A 16,222-nucleotide genomic window follows, 5' to 3' on the forward strand; every position below is an offset into this window, starting at 1 on the left:
GTAACTAACTTGGGGTTAAATGTCCTAAATATGGTTGTATTTGGAGTGGGCATCAGAATGGTGGTGATGGTGAGGTGGGGGAAGACAATGGAGGCAGAGGAGATATACAAGCTATAAAACAAAGCTTTTGACTTCACTGGGTTTTTACTGGGAGGAAGTTCAAAATGGAGAAATGCAACACAATACATGAAATGAAGGTAAAACTAGCAAGCACATTGATGTGCTAGAACTTTCCATGCAGAAAGTGGAAGAGATCCAAAGATGTTGGCCAAACAGTGAGATAATAAGTAAACTAAACAATTATATTGCTAAGCCAGTTGAGTTCAAATCCTTGGAAGCTGAACAATAATCTGGTTAGGGTACATCTGGAATACTCAATGCATTTTTAGTTGGTGCAACATAAGGAAGCAAGGGCCTTGAGCAGTACAAAGTATGCAATGAGGCTATTGCTCAGTGTCAAACAGAGATCCATATGTAACATCTTGATAAGCTGAGGTCCTTAGCTTGTTAAGTAATGTATCTGAGGAAATGTTAGTTATATTGGATAGCTAATGGAATATAGTAAACTTGAAATAGTAATTTCAGAAAACAAAATAATGCAAATAATATATTCTGCAGAAGAACAAGTTAAAGTAAAATTCATGGATTAAACCTTTTCTAAAAGAAACTTTGTTCTAGGAATTGTAAAGCTGTAATTTAAGAAGAGTAAAAACATCCTTGTGACTGTTGCATCTACTCATGAAGCTGCAACGCCTCTGAATAGTATGATTGTTCAAGGAGCGTTTTTTCATTAATTTTGTTTCAAGAACTTGGGTGCAATGGAAAATTGACAGAAAATCATCATGGTGTGATAAGGAGTGCTTTTCTTGTGGTTGTGGTTAAGTCACATTATTTACACAGAACTTTACGTTTGCACTGGGAGTGCTTCATTCTGACATTTGGTGTTCAAAGTAGAAACGACACATTCACAAAACAGAAATCCTAATCATGGCGAACACAAAAAGAAACAAAATTAAGGTAAAAGTGGATGTTTGTAGCCGGGAACTGCATGCCAATGAGAATTATTTCTTAGGATTCCACTGTATTTTTCCAAGTTAATTGGTCAATGCTAGTGGTGTAGCATGAATCTTGAAAATTAGGTTGCATTTTAAATTTCTCAATTTCATTTTGAAGTTATTCTGGTGTTTAATTATTTGTTTCAGTGACCATGAAAGTGTAGCAGTATCAGAAGCAACCTCACCAGTTACAACAGAAAATGATAAGAAATCACAACATGTTCGCCTCCAGAAGCCTAAACCTAATTTAAAAGTGGTTGGAAGAAAAAGAGCAGGTGGAAAAGGGAGTGATAAAACTGCTTCAGAAGCTTTTGCATCTTACGATGACGTAAAGGAAGACAAGAGTGACAAACTGAAAGAATCATCTGGGCAGGATCAGGATGCTACCAATGATGAATCTTCTGTTATCATGAATAATGAAATGTCTGAAAAGGTGTGTAAAATATATACTGTTCTTTAAGTATACGGTGAAACCTGCAAATTCCGGGCATTCTGGGGACTGGCATCAGCTATCTTTTTTTTTGCCGGTATTCTTATTTTAAAAATGGTCATTGTGTGCACTGTAAAATGTTTTCCCAGCAATGGGAGGCGATAGCATAGTGGTATTGTCACTGGACGAGTATTCCAGAGACCCAGGATATCAGTATTCTAGGGACCCGGCTTCAAATCCCACCATGCAGATGGTGAAATTTGAATTCAATAAAATAATCTGGAATTATTAGTTTGATGACCACAAAACCATTGCCGATTGTCGTAAAACCCACCTAGATCACTAATGTCCTTTAGGGAAGGAAATCTGCCATCCTGGTCTGGCTTACATGCGACTCCAGACCCTCAGCAATGTGGTTGACTCTTAAATGCTCCCTGAACAAGGGCGATTAAGGATGACCAATAAGTGCTGGCCTAGCCACTGATGTCCACATCCCATGGACAGATAGGAAAAAAATTGAAGAACCAGTTGAGTCTATGATCTGCTCCTAATAAGCTGTAACAATGCTAAGAATCCCCCTCCCACACATCAGAATTTGGCTCTGATCACTTCACAGTTCTACAATTGAAATTCCCACTTGGAGTATAACTTCAGTAATGAAGTATAGTTCTCAGTTCTACTTAGTAAAGTTAGGGTAGTCACAGATCAGCGTGAGAGAGAAATGTGATGACAGATTGTGCAACTACATTGAAGCTTCCACAAACAAGCCTTAGAACGGATTGATAACATTTGGGATGAAAAACAGAAAAAAAATCACTCCATGAATGAAACTGCAGTTTTCTGGTTGAGCAGTGAGTCTGCAGGAAGACTGACTGGTGGCTGGGGATCTACATGCCTGTTTATCACTCAATACATAGAAATCCAGGATGGGTATCCAGAAGGCCAAAGCTCTTCAAATAAGTAGATCCACCATCAAAAGCTGAGGAGAAGATGATGATGGCAAAGTCAGAGGGGAACAGCTTCCAGAAGTAACTGAAAGAGTGCATTGATGTTGGGGTAGGAAGGAATGGTGCCCCCCGTTGTTTGCACCTGGAAGTGTGGTAAGACCTGTGCATACAGGTCAGGATGAGGCAGTTGTTAGTTTTCTGAAAGAATTTCTCACCTCAAGTTAGAACAGTTTCTCTTTTGCTATGGCTGCTGAGTCACAAAAGGAGTGTCTCTCATAAAATGGCTGCCACTTTGCACAGGAAACAACTTGCAAGGAGAAGTACATGTGATTCCGATTCTATAGGTTGTGCCCTGTGTTTAAAGTCATAAAACGGCTTGGTGCATTGAAGGCTATTATTTGTGTTTTATACTTTGCTAGTGCTTGTGGTTTCACATTGCCTCTTGTATATTGCATCATACAAGTTACTTGGGGGTCTCAATAAGTATTTTTGCAGGTGTCTGTTTTTAGAGCATGTCCGTTTCTACAGTTTTCACTGTACTGTGATTCATTAATTGTGCCAACCATTGGGAGAAATCCTTTGGCTAGCAAGCTGTACCTGTGTGCTTGTTAAAGCTAGAAATCAGCTGCAATTCATTTGGCAGCCTTCTTTCTTGAGTTGGAAGATTATGGTTTCAAGTCCCATTCTAGAACTAGAGCCCAAAAATCAATATTGACACTCCAGTGCAGCATTCAGTGAGTGCATTGTTGAGACGTTAAACCGAGGCCTCATCTGCCCCCTTAGGTGGATGTAAATGATCCAGTGGCACAATTTCAGTGAAGAGTAGGGGAGTTCTCCATTGTGCCCTGGCATTATTTAACCCTCAAACATAATCACAAACACTGATTGCCTGGTCATTATTACATTACTATTTGTGGCAGTGCTGTGTGCAAACTGGGATTTCCAATGTTACAATAGGGACTACACTTCAAAAGTACTTTTACTATGAAGAGCTTTGGGAGGTCCAAGATTGTGAAAGGTGCTAGATATAAATACATTTATTTTCTTCCAACCTTCAGAACTTTGTGGTACAGGACTTGAAATGAAGAGCATAGCAACAGTAGCTAGTAGAAGTAAAGTCTAAAAATATAAGAGGAGAAAAGGTTGAAAGGAAATTTGTTAGAGGTATTGAAAATCTTGAGGGGCGTGGATAGATTAGTTAGGGAGAAACTGTTCCCATTGGTGGAAGAATTGAGAATCAGAGGGCATAGATTGTCAAAAGAAGCAATGGCGACATAAGGAAAAACATTTTCATGCATTGAGTGATTAGCAATGCACTGTCTGAGAGTGTGGTGGAGGCAGGGTCAATTGAGGCTTTCAAAATGGAATTAGACCATTGACTGAAAAGGAAAAAAATGCAGTGCTGTGGGGAAAAGGCAAGGAAATAGCAATAGGTGATCTGGCTCTCTGAAAGAGCATAACAGACATAATGGGCTGAATGGCCTCCTGTGCTATTACCATTCTATGATTATATAAATATTCTTACATGGTGCATCTAATAGCAGTGTTAGGTCCACTGGATAATTCATGTTCTTCGTGTTGTTTGATTGTTTAAACTCCTGTTTATGTAGCAGCCTTGTAGGGTTTCAGTACAGTGCCTGATATCAATTTTCAACTTACAAGATTAGCTTTGTTTGTATACTATTCCTAAACGGTCTGGAAGGGATGCCAGTAATGGCGCCTACAGTATTGGACAAAATTACACAACTATTTTGATATCAGGAAAGGGCTTGTGAGCTTTGAGATTTGTTTTCCCAGCAGCAAAATTAATCTCTTTATGACTTTTTCTGAATGGCTTTTTTTCCCCCAATTCAGTATAACTTTGAACTGGTTTTACTTTTATATAGGAGGTCAGCAGTGTACTGATGCCAGAAACAATAGAAGGTGGCAAAACTGTAACTGAGGAGATATTAGCAAATAAAGCACAAGATGCTGCCACTGAATCACGGTAACAAATTGCATTTTCTTGTCTTTTTTGTTTTGTTTCAGTAGAGCACACCATTCATTGGGCAGACAGACAGATCATCTGCTCTCAGGTTGTTTTCGGTGATGCGGCCTGTCCGTTGCTTAGTAGATTTGAGAGTGATTTATCTTGATTTTTCAGTTCCTTCACAAGGCATACTTTATGAAACGGTATTATGTCAACTGCTGAATTATTCTTGGCTCCTATTAATGATACAATATAAAAGTGAACAACTGCAAAGCTTAATTACTACCAAGAAACTGTTTTTAAGGATTTCTTAGTGGAGGGTCAATGTCTGTAGCAGGGATCAAAATATTTTTTTAAGGACTCTTTTTGGAAAAAAAAACTGCCTAGCTTAATTTTGCTGAGGGCTACTTTTTGTTTTTCGGGGCTACATTTTGGTTTTCGGGAGGCTACTCTTTCATTTCACATGCATTCAGGATACCATTCTTCCTTAGGTTTTTGTTATTTTCTGTGAAATTTGGATTCTATGTACAATTGCCAATTTATAGTAATAAACTAAGAGCAGATTTGTCTCAAATTCCAACTATTTGACAGAATGAAACAGCGATCAGGTACAAGGAGCAGTTTATGGGGGTTAGTAACAGACCAGATGACTTTCTGCATGGTTGACTTTGGTAATATGTACAACATCTCGAGAGACCCTAGTGTGGCTGATGAAGTTTTATGTCATTCGTGAATGATTGAATCAAGCAATGGCATTCAATTGGAAGCTGCAGACTGTGGAATTTGGATAATGGAACATGCAATCAGAAAAAGAATAAGAACAGCTGGCATGAATGAAGTCAGCCACAACTGGGATAAATTGATTGTACAGTAGCCTACTGCCCACTGTGGAAATTACAAATATGTAATATGACAAATAGGTGTATGACAGCTCTTCCAAAAGGCGCTTGTCTCATGTTTGGGTTCCTTCATCAGCTTCCTTATTGTGCACATACGTGCTGTAGTATTTTGTATCAGCTTTAGAGAGCTGTTTAAAATCATGAAGGGTTTTGACAGAGTAAATAAAGAAAAACTTTAGTAATAGGAGGGTTGACCACCAGAAGACACATTTATAATAATTAGAAAAACATTGAGAGACGGCATGATAAAAAAACAGACCTGGAAGGGTACTTCAAAAGGATATTTGACAAATATTTGACAAGAAAAGATTTGCAGAACTATAGGGAAAAATCATGGGCGTAGTACTAATTAGAAGCTCTTTCAAAGAGCTAAAACAGGTTTAATGGGCCAAATGGCTACCTTAACCTTAACCTGGGAAGTGGTGGCATAGGTGGTATTGTCACTAGACCAGTATTTCAGAAATCCAGGGGAATGTCTGGGGACCTGGGTTCGAGTACCACCACAGCAGATGGTCAAATTTGAATTAAATAAAAATCTGGAATTAAAAGCCAAATGATGAAGGTGAAACCATTGCCATTTGTTGTAAAAACCCATCTGATTCACTAATGTCCTTTTAGGGAAGGATCTGTCTATGAGGCTCCTTATCTTAGATATGGCCAACACTTTTCTTCACTTTTGTAGCATGCTACATTCTCCTTTTGGGGGCCTGTATGACTGACTTACTCGTCGGTCTGTTGATTTCTAACCACTCATGAAAAGGGCATCAGTTGGAACATCTTAGTCACGTGCTCATTGACTTTTTTGCTCTCCCTGTCAGGAAACGTTTTATCTGCATTTCCCCCATTTTCACTTGATACATTCTCCAACTGACTTGGGTATATTTGGCAGATATGTCATACAACTATTTCCCATCATACCACAATGTTGCACACTGGGTACCAACATAGTACATCCAAAAGCCAGCATTTGTTTCTTGAAGGGAATGATTAATGAGTTATTTTGCCTCGCCACCTCCCTCCCCAACTCTCCTGCCCAATGCTACCCTCCCCGCTTTTCCTGCTCGATGCTGCCACTGCCCTCCCTGCACCTCTCCTGAGCCCTTGCTCACAGCATAACTAGGCTCTTATGAAACAGAGCTGTTTTGTGAATTGTAAAGCAATTAGGGTTGATCGGAAGGGAATATTCTGTGATACAGTATTTCAGTTTTAGCATTATGACCACAGCAGATGTTAATTGCTGAGCAAACAAAATCCCAGAGGGAAACCTTTTTTGTATTCTGAAATGAGAAGAAAACATACTGATCTCAGCAGCAAGAAGTCCAGTAACACTTTTGAGATTTTATAACTTAAAAGTGAAAGTTTTATTAACAAGAAGAAAAGAAAACTTAATCCTATAAGTTTACAGTTACACAGTTAAAATTAGTCTTACAAAACATCTCCCCAGAAGACTCCCTACTAGGTCAGACCCACAAGTAAAAATCTTTTAAACAATACTTCCTTATAGATGTTTAACTATAAAAATCCAGTAATATTACCCAAGGCAAATTGCTATAGCTTTAATAAAGGCATACCACAAGACCTCTTAAACTTACTTCCACTCTACAGTGGAAATCCCAGACTTCAGATCAAGACTGATTTTTACAGCCCAAGACTTTGCTGGCTTGACTGGATGGCTGATTCAAACTGCATCTTCTCCCCGCCTAGAACTATGTCCAGGAGACATTCCTCACATCGCCAGCAGCCAATCCCCAAGCTCTCCAAAGAAACCCTAAAATACCTTCCCCACCCTTGTGTCGTAGGTTCCGTTGTTCTCACATCCCTTTGAAACTCAAATCCCTCCCAATATAAAATCTTTCATGTTTCTATTTTGTCTCTGCTTTCGGGTCAACAAAATCTACCCGTGGAACTCCTGTAAGATGCAAAAATGTTTTGTCACTTCTGACTTCCCTTTGATATTCAAATAAACTCTCAACTTATCTAAAAATGGAAATGTTAGACCCAACCTATTTGCTTGTACCTCAAACCCACCATAATATCTTATTGAAATTGCACATCTAACGGCTCTATCCTTTCATGTGTTCACCTCCCAGATAACCTGTTTCTAGTAACCTTTCCCCAGCTTAATTAAATAATTTATGCAGACTCTCATACACACACACACACACACACACACACACACACACACACCCTTCTTCACAGAATAACACAATATTCCCCCAAAATATTTTTACAAACACCCATTCTCACAGCATGCAAAGAATTTTCTTGCATAATATATTCTTCATTAGTTACCATCCAAGCTTCTGAGTTTTCTTGCAATGTAATGGATTGTAAAATATGTTTGAGCCAGATGAAGAAAAACTCACTAATATGTAGTAATTTATGCATTGCTGTTCGATTTCGAATCACAGACTCCCTCTCTCCTGTCCATGAGACTCCTCCAATCACAGATTCTGTCTCTGGAGGAACAGCAAGTGTGGGAGGGATGGAATCTGTGATAGGTGGAGCTGGAGTAATAAGCATGGGAGATACTGAATCTGAGAGTGGAGTAGCATTTTCGCAGAGGTTCTCTCTTCCAAGCTTGCTACTCCTCCAGTCAAACTCTGAATTATGTACAGGTGTGACCTTTCTTTCCATATTTTAAATTTTTTCTGGGCTTTTGAGATTTTGAGGGCAAATTTGCCTGCCGCCCCTGTGTAATTTGAACCCTGTACTGCAGTGTAAAATCTACAAGGCTGGGAAAAATTAAATAAAGCAGCTGCGGTTTTAAGGTGCCAAATTTGGATTTTGTATATTATTATTTCTTTCTGCTTCAGGTCTATGGAGAAACCAGAGGAACCCAGAGCAAAACCTGCCCTAGCAGTAAGGAGCCGATTCCAGAAGCCTAAACCAAACTTAGGAAGAGCAATTGTAAAGAAAGATGTGTCAACTGATGAAGGAAAGGTTGTTGCAATACAAGATAAAAGTATTACAACCAAAGAGGTCACAGAGCTCAGTCCAAATATCTCCATTATTGAAGGAAGTGATGCCAGTGAAACCATTAAGACTGGATCTGAGACTTACTTTGCTCCAGAGGCAAGAACTATAGATACTTTGATATCTAACAACATGCCAATCCAGCAGGATGCAGTGCAGGGTCCATCAAGAGAAGCCAGTGAATCAATCATCTCAGTATTTCAGGTATATCAAATAGCTAGTGTCACTCATTCCTGGTATAATTTTGATGAATATATACTGTATGCTGTCTGGTTTGAATGCTATTTCTATAATGACCCCTGAAACTGAATGCAACAGTCTAATTGAGCAATGTGGTTGTTTCTTAACTGCCCTCTGAAATGGCCTAAGAAGCCACTAATTTCAAGGGCAGTTAGGGATGGACAACAAATGCTGGCCTTGCTGGTGACACCCATGTCCAATGAAAGAATAAAGAAAAATAAATTGTGGTCTAGCAATTGCCTTCCCAAATTTATTATGACCTCTTGCCCTTGAAATCTATGCCCCTTTTCGTACTGTTGACCAATATATGGTTATATATACCCCTCAGGCTTTCATGAAATTATGTTTTTCCATGAAGTTTAAACTTGCAATTCCTGTCTTCCCAAAGTGCACTACTACACATTTCGCCTTGATAAATTTCATGTTCCATTTGGCTGCACATTTTGCAAACCAGCCTGTGTCCCCCTGTAGTTTTTCCTGCTGTTGGTCAAGTTTCTAATTTTGTTGTGATTTAAATTTTTTTTATTAATTTATAGGATGTGGGTGTCGCTGGCTCGGCCAGCATTTATTGCCTATCCCTAATTGCCCTTGAGAAGATGGTGGTGAGCTGCTGCCTTGAACCACTGTAGTCCATTCCTTTTTCATTCCTTTTTATTGACTTTTTGGCTGTTTGATACAACTGAGTGGCTTGTTAGGCCATTTCAGAAGGCATTTGAGTCAACCACATTAATATGGATCTGGAATCACTGTAGGCCAGGCAAATTTCCTTCCCTAAAGGGCATTTGTGAACCAATCGACAATAGTTTCATGGTCATCATTAGACTTTTAATTCCAGATTTTTATTGAATTCAAATCCCACCATCTGCCATTCGAACCCATTACCCTGGGTCTCTGGATTACCAGTGCAATGACTGTTTAAGGTAGAAATTGATAGATTTCTGATTAACAATAACGTACAAGGTTATGGGGATAGTGTGGGGAGAAGGCATTGGAGTGTTCAATCAGCCATGATCGTATTGAATGGCGGAGCAGGCTTGATGGGCTGAATGGTCTTCTCCTGTTCCTATGTTCCTAATACCACTACTGCACTGCCTCCCCCTAAATATTGTATTCACAGTGCAAATATCCAAATGATCAATCTTCACTTGCTTCAAGGCATTGAATTTTGTTGAGTTGTAGTAGATATTCAGTACTGATTATTTGCCTGCCACTTAAGCACACTTACAGAATCTATGTACTTTGTATTTCATCTTCCTACCGTGTTGGCTGACCGCCCACTTCCATTCCTAACTAACTCACTTGCCCAGTTGTCTGATCACCTATAATATGCAGTCCAGATACACTTCAGATTCCGATATGAGCCAGTGTGCCCTTACCTGCTCCTGTAGCATCAAATCATTGAGGCCAAAGGAGATGCATCCTGCATGTGTGATGTTCCAAGATACTGGAAGCATCCAATGCATGTATCTTCAGCTATTTTCTGCTCTTCCTTCCTCTATAGATTTCTCTTAAAAGCTTAAAGAAAGTCAAACACTCTCTTAATTATTTAAAGTGTCTTATAAAAGGCCAACTATACCTCAGTGCTAAACTTCCTCTTGGGTGAACTCCTACATTCTCCTGCTGTATGCCACACTTGGTGCTCAGAATAACCTCTCACAAGTAAACTCAAATCTATGCTATCTTAATTTACACAAGGGGCTATTCCCACTATAAAGACAGCCAATCACAGCACTTACATATTCAATAATTAAGCTAATAGCATCTCAAACCGGATGTTTATACAGTTCCTCATATTGAAAAGCTAAAATAGAATATATTAAACTCAAAATGCAGTAAATTGTATAAAATATATATATTTCAGGCCCTTTTCTTCAGTTACTTTTACTGAGTTTAGTTTCTATAGAATGTGTAGAAGCAGATAATATAAATTTCCTAGTCATCTTTTTAGTATGGTTCCAAACTTGTACATTTGTCCAACTGTAAAATTCTGTTTTGTATTTTGGTTTTCAGTCAAAAGCACAATCTCCAGAGGCAGTTCCTGTGCCCTCAAATTCTGTGGAATTACAGAGACAAAATATTATAGCTTCAGATACTGAAATATCAAGAAGAGACTGCCAGGGTTCTAACAAAATGCAGCAATCGGAAAGGACATTTGAATGTGACAATCAGGATGAACTTGAAGATTTAAAGCTGGATTCTATTCAGGACAATATTATCAGCAAACCAACTAGGTATTGTATAAAGAATAGGGGGTTAGGGTGGACTGTTTTAGTCAGTTATATACCATTTTGAATATGTAAAGGAAGACTTGAAATTTAAAATCTCAGAGTGACTAGGCCATCTAAAGTCTTGTTTATTCTATTTACTCAATGGATGCCTCATTATCAATGAGTAAGCATATTCATCATAGAGATAAGGATGATGTCTAGTTCAGTTCCTGTTTTGAGCTTGTTTTTCTGATCTCAAATGGAATGGCAGTGGTAATGTTACCATTGGCCTTAGTGCCCCTAAATTGAGGGAAGAAAAAAATTGGTGATTGAATGCTTAACTTGATCATTGACCAGTGACCACTTCGAGAAGTGCTAAACTCATGTGTGAGGAAGCTCCTTGAGCACAGAATCTGGATTGACAATGATGCCTCTACCCTAGACTAGCATGTAGACATGAAGAATGGCTGCCACTTTGAGTTGTAAGAGTGTTCTGATCACTTGTGATGTAGTCCTTCAAAGTAAGGTGAGAGTATTGTCAGTACATCTATTAAGCTTTCATCCTCATAGTAGTAGTTTCCTCCTTGGCACAGAAGTTTGAATCAATTACAGCGCTTGGTTGATGCAAAAGTAACTAACATTTTAGTGAAAAAGTGAAGTAATGAGTGTCATCTTCAGTCATATTGTTCAAAATATAGTATGAATGGGATTGTATTGTCGTAAGCAAAATTGGTTAGTGAAAGAGTCAGTGAAGGTATCTTATTGTCCCCTGGCCTGAAATCAGTCTTAGTTGGCCTTGCCAGTTAATTGATGGTATTAAAATATTTTCTGGATACTGTTACTTTAAACAAAAAAGTTAAACTGTTTTCTTTTATAGGTCTGGAAGGCAGCCCAGACCTACAGCATTTTATAAATCTCCAGAACAGAAACCATCAACTGCTCCTACATTATTATCTGAGGGAGAAAATGAGGATAAGGGCAGGAGTAGACGTGTACGATATCAAAAAGCTAAACTCAAAGTCAGCAAAGGCTTGAGTAAGAAGGAGACACAAACTAAGAATGCTGGGAAAGGTCAGGGAGCATCAAAGATGAGACTTGTGACATTGAGAGCATCCCAGGAAGATGACGATGATGATGAGCCTGAGCTAATAGAAGAGGATGACATCTATCTCATCAATCCTGAGGAGGTCAACAAAGCACCAGCTTTTGTACCAATCAGCCTACGATCTCCTGAACCTGTTCAAACTCAAGTGGAGGAAACCATGGAAGAGGTATGGCACTAAATACTTGGAAATGTGCTGTTTTAGGCACCTGTATGAATATGCCGCCTTAATCTAAGCATTAAGATTCTTATGTTTCCTTGTATTTTAGATAAAAGGTTATGGCTATTGTGTAATTTTGGTGCAACTGGCAGCTCTTATTAACCCACCATGCTTGCCACCTATTTCTGTTGTGTAAGCGGTAGTGTTTTTGACTCTCTCAAATTCCATTTTAAACATTTTATTCATACTTGTTACAGATTACTATTGCTTTTTTCCCTAAACAAGCACTATCAACATCCTGGGGGGTTACTATTGACCAGAAACTGAACTGGACTAGCCATATAAATACTGTGGTTACAAGAGCAGGTCAGAGGCTAGGAATCCCATGGTGAATAACTCAGCCCCTGATTCTCCAAAGTCTATCCACCATCTACAACAAAAACAGAATTACCTGGAAAAACTCAGCAGGTCTGCTGACCCTTCAACAGGACTCGAAACGTCAACTCTTTTCTTCTCCGCCGATGCTGCCAGACCTGCTGAGTTTTTCCAGGTAATTCTGTTTTTGTTTTGGATTTCCAGCATCCGCAGTTTTTTGTTTTTATCTATCCACCATCTACAAGGCAAAGTCAGTAATGGGATGAAATAATCTCCACTTGCCTGGTTGAGTGCAGTTCCAACAAGACTCAAGAAGCTTGATAAAAGCAAAAGACTGCAGATGCTGGAAATCCAAAACAAAAAAATACCTGGAAAAACTCAGCAGGTCTGGCAGCATCTGCAGGGAGGAGCACAGTGAACGTTTTGAGTCCGAATGACCCTTCAACAGAACTAAGTAAAAATAGAAGAGAGTTGAAATATAATCTGGTTTGGGGTTGGGGGGGTGGGGGTGGGGGTGGTGGGACAAAGAGAGCTGGATAAAAGGCCAGTGATAGGTGGAGATAACCAAAAGATATCACAGACAAAAGGACAAAGAGGTGTTGAAGGTGGTGATATTATCTAAGGAATGTGATAATTAAGGGTAGAAAGCAGGACAAGCAAGGTGCAGATAGTCCTAGTGGGGGTGGGGTGGGGTGAAGGGATCGAAAAAGGCTAAAAGGTAGAGATAAAATAATGGATGGAAATACCTTTAAAAATAATTTAAATAGGTGGGAAAAGAAAAATCTATATAAATTATTGGAAAAAAAGGGGGGGGGGATCAGAAAGGGGGTGGGAATGGAGGAGAAAGTTCATGATCTAAAATTGTTGAACTCAATATTCAGTCCGGAAGGCTGTAAAGTACCTAGTTGGAAGATGAGGTGCTGTTCCTCCAGTTTGCGTTGAGCTTCACTGGAACAATGCCAAGGACGGACATGTGGGCATGAGAGCAAGGTGGAGTGTTGAAATGGCAAGCGACAGGGAGGTCTGGGTTATGCTTGCGGACAGACTTGGAAAGTGGCATTATCAGAACAAATACGATGGAGATGATGTCACTCAACAAGAAACTTTGTCTCTCAGATGCAAAGGAACGCAAGCTCCAACAACTCATCGATGCCAACACCCAATCAGGACCCTCCACCTGTCCCTCTGTCCCTCTGCCTGTCCCTCTGTCCCCATCCCGTCTTCCAATCCCAGCCCCAGCCATGTATTCACCATATCCCTTGCCTTCCCCTCTCCGACACTGAACGTTCAGTGCTCAACAAAGGACTTAGTTTCATACTCTTATGCCCTCATCTCAATGAGTTTCGGGCTCGGCATGATGCTGAACTCTTCTTCCGCCGCCTTCGTCTCCGTGCTCACTTTTTTGGGTAGGAGTTCTCTCCCTGTTCAACGGATCCTTTTATCCACCTCCAATATTCTCCCTCCACCTGGACCCCTCTCTCTGGATTCTTACCTTCTCTTGATCTTTTCATTGAGAACTGTCGGCGGGGGTGGACTAATTGTGACATTAGTCGTCACAATTTCTCTGCTCCTCTCACCCACTCTAACCTGTCTCTCTCTGAACTTGCTGCGCTCCATTCTCTCAGGTCCAACCCTGACATTGTCATCAAACCCGCTGACAAGGGTGGTGCTGTTATTGTCTGGTGCACTGACCTCTACCTCGCAGAGGCTGAGCGTCAACTCGCAGACACGTCCTCCTACCCCTCCCTTGACCATGACCCCACCACTGAACATCAAGCCATTGTTTCCAGGACTGTTACTGACCTCATCTCCTCTGGAGACCTTCCTTTCACAGCTTCCAACCTGATAGTCTCCCAGCCTCGGACGGCCCGCTTCTACCTCCTACCCAAAATCCACAAACAGGACTGTCCCGGCAGACCGATCGTGTCAGCCTATTCCTGCCCCACGGAACTCGTTTCCTGCTGTCTTGACTCCATTCTCTTTCCCCTTGTCCAGTCATTTTCCACCTACATCTGTGATTCCTCTGACACCCTACATCATATCAATAATTTCCAGTTCCCTGGCCCCAACTGCCTCCTCTTCACCATGGACGTCCAGTCCCTCTACACCTCCATCCCCCACCAGGATGGCCTGATGGCTCTCCGCTTCTTCCTCGAACAGAGGCCCGAACATTTCCCATCCACCACTACTCTCCTCCATCTGGCTGAACTTATTCTCACACTGAACAATTTCTCCTTCAACTCCTCTCACTTCCTCCAAATAAAAGGTGTGGCTATGGGTACCCACATGGGCCCCAGCTATGCCTGTCTCTTTATGGGGTATGTGGAACATTCCTTGTTCCTGTCCTACTCTGGCCCCCTCCCACAACTCTTTCCCCGGTACATCGATGGTTACTTCAGTGCTGCTTCAAGCTCTCTTTTGGACCTGGAAAAATTTATTAATTTTGCTTCCAGTTTCCACCACTTCATCATTTTCGCATGGTCCATCTCTGACACTTCCCTTCTCTTCCTTGACCTCTCTGTCTCAATTTCTGGTGATAGACTGTCCACCAATATCCATTACAAACCTACCGACTACTACAGCTACCTCGACTACTGCTCCTCACACCCCGCTTCCTGTAAGGACTCCATCCCATTCTCTCAGTTCCTTTGCCTCCATCGCATCTATTCTGATGATGCCACTTTCAAAAACAGTTCATCTGACATGTCTTCCTTCTTCCTTAACCGGGGTTTTCCACCCACGGAGGTTGACAGGGCCCTAAAAGTTGTCCGGCCCATCTCCTGCGCATGCGCCCTCACACCTTCCTCTCCCTCCCAGAAACATGATAGGGTCCCCCTTGTCCTCACTTATCATCCCACCAGCCCCCTCATTCAAAGGATCATCCTCCGCCATTTCCGCCAACTTCAACATGATGTCACCACCAAACACATCTTCCCTTCACCCCCCGACAGCATTCCGCAGGGATCATTCCCTCCGGGACACCCTGGTCCACTCCTCCATCACCCCCTACATCTCAACCCCTTCCCACCGCACCTTCCCATGCAATTGTAGCTGTAACACCTGCCCCTTTACTTCCCTCTCCTCACCGTCCAAGGGCCCAAACACTCCTTTCCAGTGGAGCAGCATTTCACTTGCATTTCCCTCAATTTGGTCTACTGCATTCGTTACTTCCAAAGTGCTTTCCTCTATATTGGAGAGACCAAACGTAAACTGGGTGACCATTTTGCAGAATACCTTCGGTCTGTCTGCAAGCATTACCCAGACCTCCCGGTCGCTTGCCATTTCAACACTCCACCCTGCTCTCTTGCCCACATGTCCGTCCTTGGCCTGCTGCGTTGTTCCAGTGAAGCTCAACGCAAACTGGAGGAACAGCACCTCATCTTCCGACTGGGCATTTTACAGACTTCCGGTCTGAATATTGAGTTCAACGTTTTTAGATCGTAAACTTTCTCCTCCATCCCCACCCCCTTTCCGATTTTCACACCCCCCCTCTTTTTTCCAATAATTTATATAGATTTTTCTTTTCCCATCTATTTAAATTATTTTTAAAGGTATTTCCATCTATTGTTTTATCTCTACCTTTTAGCCTTTTTTGATTCCTTCACCCCACCCCACCCCCACTAGGGCTATCTGTACCTTGCTCGTCCTGCTTTCTACCCTTAATTATCACATTCCCTAGATAATATCACCACCTTCAACACCTCTTTATCCTTTTGCCTGTGATATCTTTTGGTTATCTCCACCTATCACTGGCCCTTTATCCAGCTCTCCTTGTCCCACCCCCCCCCCCTATTTTTACTTAGTTCTGTTGAAGAGTATTACGGACTCGAAACGTTAACTGTGTTCCTCTCCCCAGATGCTG

General features: G+C 41.1%; 1 protein-coding gene across 1 annotated transcript in view; it reads left to right on the plus strand.

Moving 5' to 3' along the window:
• Window positions 1-16,222, plus strand: part of LOC121276798 (transcription factor TFIIIB component B'' homolog) — a 134,781-nt gene that overhangs the window by 62,516 nt on the left and 56,043 nt on the right. The window contains exons 13-17 of the mRNA XM_041185343.1: window positions 1,203-1,488; window positions 4,319-4,419; window positions 8,117-8,480; window positions 10,527-10,747; window positions 11,601-11,994. Coding sequence (XP_041041277.1) covers window positions 1,203-1,488; window positions 4,319-4,419; window positions 8,117-8,480; window positions 10,527-10,747; window positions 11,601-11,994 — 1,366 coding nt within the window. The remainder of the gene's footprint in view (window positions 1-1,202; window positions 1,489-4,318; window positions 4,420-8,116; window positions 8,481-10,526; window positions 10,748-11,600; window positions 11,995-16,222) is intronic.

This window comes from Carcharodon carcharias, chromosome 4 (assembly GCF_017639515.1).
Source record: "Carcharodon carcharias isolate sCarCar2 chromosome 4, sCarCar2.pri, whole genome shotgun sequence".
Lineage (NCBI taxonomy): Eukaryota > Metazoa > Chordata > Chondrichthyes > Lamniformes > Lamnidae > Carcharodon > Carcharodon carcharias.